Source organism: Quercus suber, unplaced genomic scaffold (assembly GCF_002906115.3).
Source record: "Quercus suber isolate HL8 unplaced genomic scaffold, Cork oak 2.0 scaffold_207, whole genome shotgun sequence".
Classification (NCBI taxonomy): Eukaryota; Viridiplantae; Streptophyta; class Magnoliopsida; order Fagales; family Fagaceae; genus Quercus; species Quercus suber.
Window position 1 is genome coordinate 735,262 of NW_027069665.1, and position 4,366 is coordinate 739,627.

A 4,366-nucleotide genomic window follows, 5' to 3' on the forward strand; every position below is an offset into this window, starting at 1 on the left:
ATATAATATATATATATATATATATATCATCACCAAAACCAACTAGACCATAGAAGACAACAAAGGTGATAGGCCACAAACTGAATGACCCCTTATGATTAAACTAATTAATTAATTAGCCAAGTTATTGATTAATCAATTTATCATGCAATTGCAAGGAAGCACAAACAAATCACCAATAAACTAAATATGCAGCGGAAATTAAATGACACAGTGATTTGTTTACGAATGGGGAAAAACCTCGCGGCAAAAACCCCACCTGGTGATTTTCAGGCTACCACTCCCAAAACTCCACTATTATCAAATCAAGCGGTTACAAGTAAAGGAATCCCAAGTACCTTACCAACCTACAGTTAAACCCTTACCCCAATACCCAATTGGACTTAATCTGTAATGACAGTTCCGTCTTTTGATGCATGGCTCCCAAGTACGTGACTAACCAATTTGATACGTGGATCCCAGTACGCGGCTTACTCTTTTGCACGAATCCTAGTACGTGACTAACTCCATAGCAACCCTTTGATTGTTGTAGTTGATTTGCAGCAGCTTCCATAGAAACACCAATAAGATCTTCAATGTTGGTGCAAGAGACTTTGCTTGGTTACAGAACCCAAATGTGTACAAGAAACGCAGCAAGAACTATTTCTTCTGTAGGAGAAGGCTAGGGTTTCAAAAGGAAAACCTTATGAAGCTCTCTAGGGTTAGGTTTTTCTTTTTCCCACCTCCTTTAAATAGGAACTTAATGGGCTCTCCTATTCCAAATAGGTTTACACAAACCTTGGGCTTTTCTAGTCCAATAAGGATTATACAAACCCATAAACAAATAGCCTATTAGAATAAAAAAATTGTGGCTATAATCTGAAAATCCGTAAGCTCGATCGATCGAGACATCTATCGAGCTTTAATGAATCTCGACAGATCGAGATTCTGTCGAGGAGGTATCGAGACCTGAAAATTGCACTTTTCTTGAGCAATTCTTGAGTAATCTTCATGTTTTCAATTTAACCACTTGTGATGATTATCTTGAACTTACTTAGATTTACCAAAATACAAGTAAAGTGCATTTTGTCAAAGGATATGCCAATTACATAAAAATATGTCCCGAACAAAAGGTAACAAGGAAGTTGTTCAGTCTAGTCACCCAACCCAGGAAGCCATAACCTTCAAACATCGTGGAAGTGATGTAGTTGCCTCTCCCCTCAAGTGTCCTACAAATGAGGAAAAAATAGTCAATAAGGTGATAGAGCAAAACAACTATACCAACTAGTGTTTAGGTGTTATAGGAAAGTAGCTTGATAGGATAGAAAACAGGGTTATCTTCCAGCCAAGAAACCCTAGTAAACATGTCTAAACCCTAGAAAAGCCTTTGGTCAAGCTTCCTACAACTAGGCAAATAGTAGTTATCCTAAGGATAAAACAGCCTTAGAAATAGTCACCTAAAAGCTTGAAGAACTTGTGAAGAAGGAACCAGTCACCCCTTCACCAGTTACTACTTCAACCAGTGTTGATCCTCGACTCAAACTTAATGTCATAGATATCCACACAGCCTCTAATAGTTCCAGCAGAACCTCCTCAAACAACGATAAGGAGATTAGACAACTAGAAAACCAGTTTCGAGGTTTAGAGGTGAAAAGGCTTCACCAACCCAACCAAACTAGCTTAACCAAGAATTGGTATCCTAGACCTACCCTTCCTGACCTCCAGTATGAGGAAAGGAATGTTAGCAACCAATTCTCAGTGTCTTTCGGTAAACTCTAAGAGTGGAACATAGATGGTTAATCAGAACAAGAAATCCTAAACAAGATCTAGTATATGACCATGGTAGCCAATAACTACCTAAATGAAAGACGTCCCCACACGGAGTTCATAGAGCTCATAGCCTTAGGATTCGTAGGAAAACTTCTGCAATGGTGGAACAACTGCCTAACAGAAGCGTCTAAAGAGGACATCAAACACATAGTCCAAAAAGATGAGGAAGGTCTCCTCATCTTTGATGAATGCATAGGAAAAAGAATTCCCGACAGAGTCAACACCCTGATCTATACAATCATGAAACACTTCGTAGGAAAACCTAGCAACATCACATCTAGGATTTACGACCAGTTAAGTAACCTTAGATGTAAAACCCTTGGCGACTTCAAGTGGTATGAAGATGTATTTACCACCAAAGTCATGCATAGAAGTGATTATAACTCTCCATTCTGGAAGGAGAAGTTCATCAATGGCTTACCCAAACCTTTTGGCAAAAAGGTCAAAGAAACCTTTTGTAGCCCCTTAGATGTCATAGATTACGATAAACTGGCCTATAAAGATATCTCTAGCACCATTCGGAGTGAAGGAATGAAGATGTGCAAAGATTTGAAGATCCAGAGCAAAGCCAGCAAAGGCAAAGCCAAATACGAAGTAGGAAACTTCTGTATACAGTATGGCTTACCCTCAGTTACTCCCAAGAGAAAATCTAAATACAGAGGCAAAGAATCCTCAAAGAAATTCCATAGGAAGAAAACTGCAACCAAGTATTATAGAAAACAGAAGTACAGCAAAGATGATTTCTATAAGAAAGGAAAATCCAAATCCACAGGAAAACCCATACCAAAAGCATCAAGAAAATGCTTCAACTGTGGAAAGAGAGGTCATTTCAGAAAAAAGTGTACATCTAAAGCTAAATCCCTTATCAACACTCTAGTTAGTGACCAAACCAGTAAGGATGAGATCTTTAAGCTCTTAGAACTTGACCCTTAGAAAGTGAGTCTTCCAATAGTTCTAGTGACCGAAAGATCCGTCAGATATACCAGCCACCCTCAGAATCCTCTAGAGCCTCCTCTAGTACCTCTAGTGGCCAAGATGAACCCATGTTATGCAAAGATAGTTGTTGTAGGAACAAGACTATCAATAGTCTTTCTAAGCAAGAAGAACTCCTCTTAGATGTCATAGAATAGATCGACCCAGTCATCAAAGCTCAAAGGCTTAGTGAATTCCATAAAACCTTAGTTAGGGAATCCAGTAAACCCAAACCAAGGATTCTAGAACCGAAAGTTGATTTGGAAAAAATCTACAATAGGTTTACCAAATCCAAGAAGGAAGTTACAGTCAATGACCTTCAAAGAGAAATCAAGGAAACTGAATGTTCAAATAGTGTATATAACACTATGAATGTTTAGACCCCCCAAATTACAAATTACCAATTCATACTAAATATCAAACAATGTATGTGCGGAAAATGAATATAAGCTTATACCAGAATTGATAAACAATCTAAACCAAATAAAATCACATCTACAGCAGAAATTAAATGACAAAGATTAAGAGAAGAGAGATGCAAACACAAGAACAACACAATGATATGTTATCGAAGAGGACACCAAAACTCTCGGTGTAAAACCTCTCCACCGCCCTCCAAGCGGTCAATAATCCACTAAAGAATAAAGTTGGGATACATGAACAGCAGAAGACCCTCTAAGCCTAATCTACCTAATCTACCTTAGCCTTCCAAACTTCTTACTCCAACGAGATTGCACTAAACCTTTATCTTTTTTAGCTTACCGGATTCCGCTATAGCCCATAGCATCAACCAATAAACATTGGTCCCTTCCTAACTGCTTCTCAAAGCACCAAATAGCCTTCTCACAAATGTGGGTATGGTGAGAAAAGGATTTGGGTAAGAACCTCTCAAGGATGTAACAATGGAGAGGGTGAGAGTAGAGAAATTTGAAAAGTCTCTATGTAAAGATTGTGGATGAATTAATCTTGTTTTTCTCTAGGGTTTCTCTCTCAAAATTCTCTCTAAAAGCACTCTACATTTTGTGGGTATAAGGGTTTATATATAGTGGTGGGTGTTTGGAATGTGAATAGTCATTTTTCCAAAACAAAGATGGCTAGCGGCTTGGCCTCGCAACTTGACTGAGCCGCGAGTTCAAGCCGCGAGGTAACTTAATGGCTAGTCTAGAATTTTTGTCCTGTAGTGCTCCAGCTAGCATGAAACTTCAACTTCTCTGCATGCTTAGCACGTGAGCATTTTCTGGCAGCTTGCAAGCCGTAAGCTATCCGCGAGATCCAGTCGCGAGTCCCTGCTTCACTGCACAATCTTGAGTAATTCTTCACACTCTCTCACACACTACCCTTACATGAATCCCACCTAAATACAGGGTTTCTAAATGCTCAATTACAAGCAAATTTGGCATGGAATAAAGCCAACAGAATGGTTAATTAAATTCAACCTTACAAAAACCAAGTCTGAGGTTAGAACCCTTAAACAAGAACTAACCATTCTTAGGGTTGATCACAATTTCCTTGATCAAAAGATTAAATATCTAGAAAACACTTCTCATCAAGGCAATGAGGGAAGTCCCTCATTTCAGAACCCTTC

The 4,366-nt window shown here is 38.8% G+C and overlaps 1 protein-coding gene across 1 annotated transcript; it reads left to right on the plus strand.

The window, feature by feature from the left end:
* Positions 1 to 1,818: 1,818 nt before the first annotated feature.
* LOC136070070 (uncharacterized) lies at positions 1,819 to 2,742 on the plus strand. The gene has a single exon (XM_065779424.1). It carries the CDS (start codon positions 1,819 to 1,821, stop codon positions 2,740 to 2,742), a length of 924 nt encoding a protein of 307 aa, XP_065635496.1.
* The last annotated feature ends 1,624 nt before the right edge of the window (positions 2,743 to 4,366 follow it).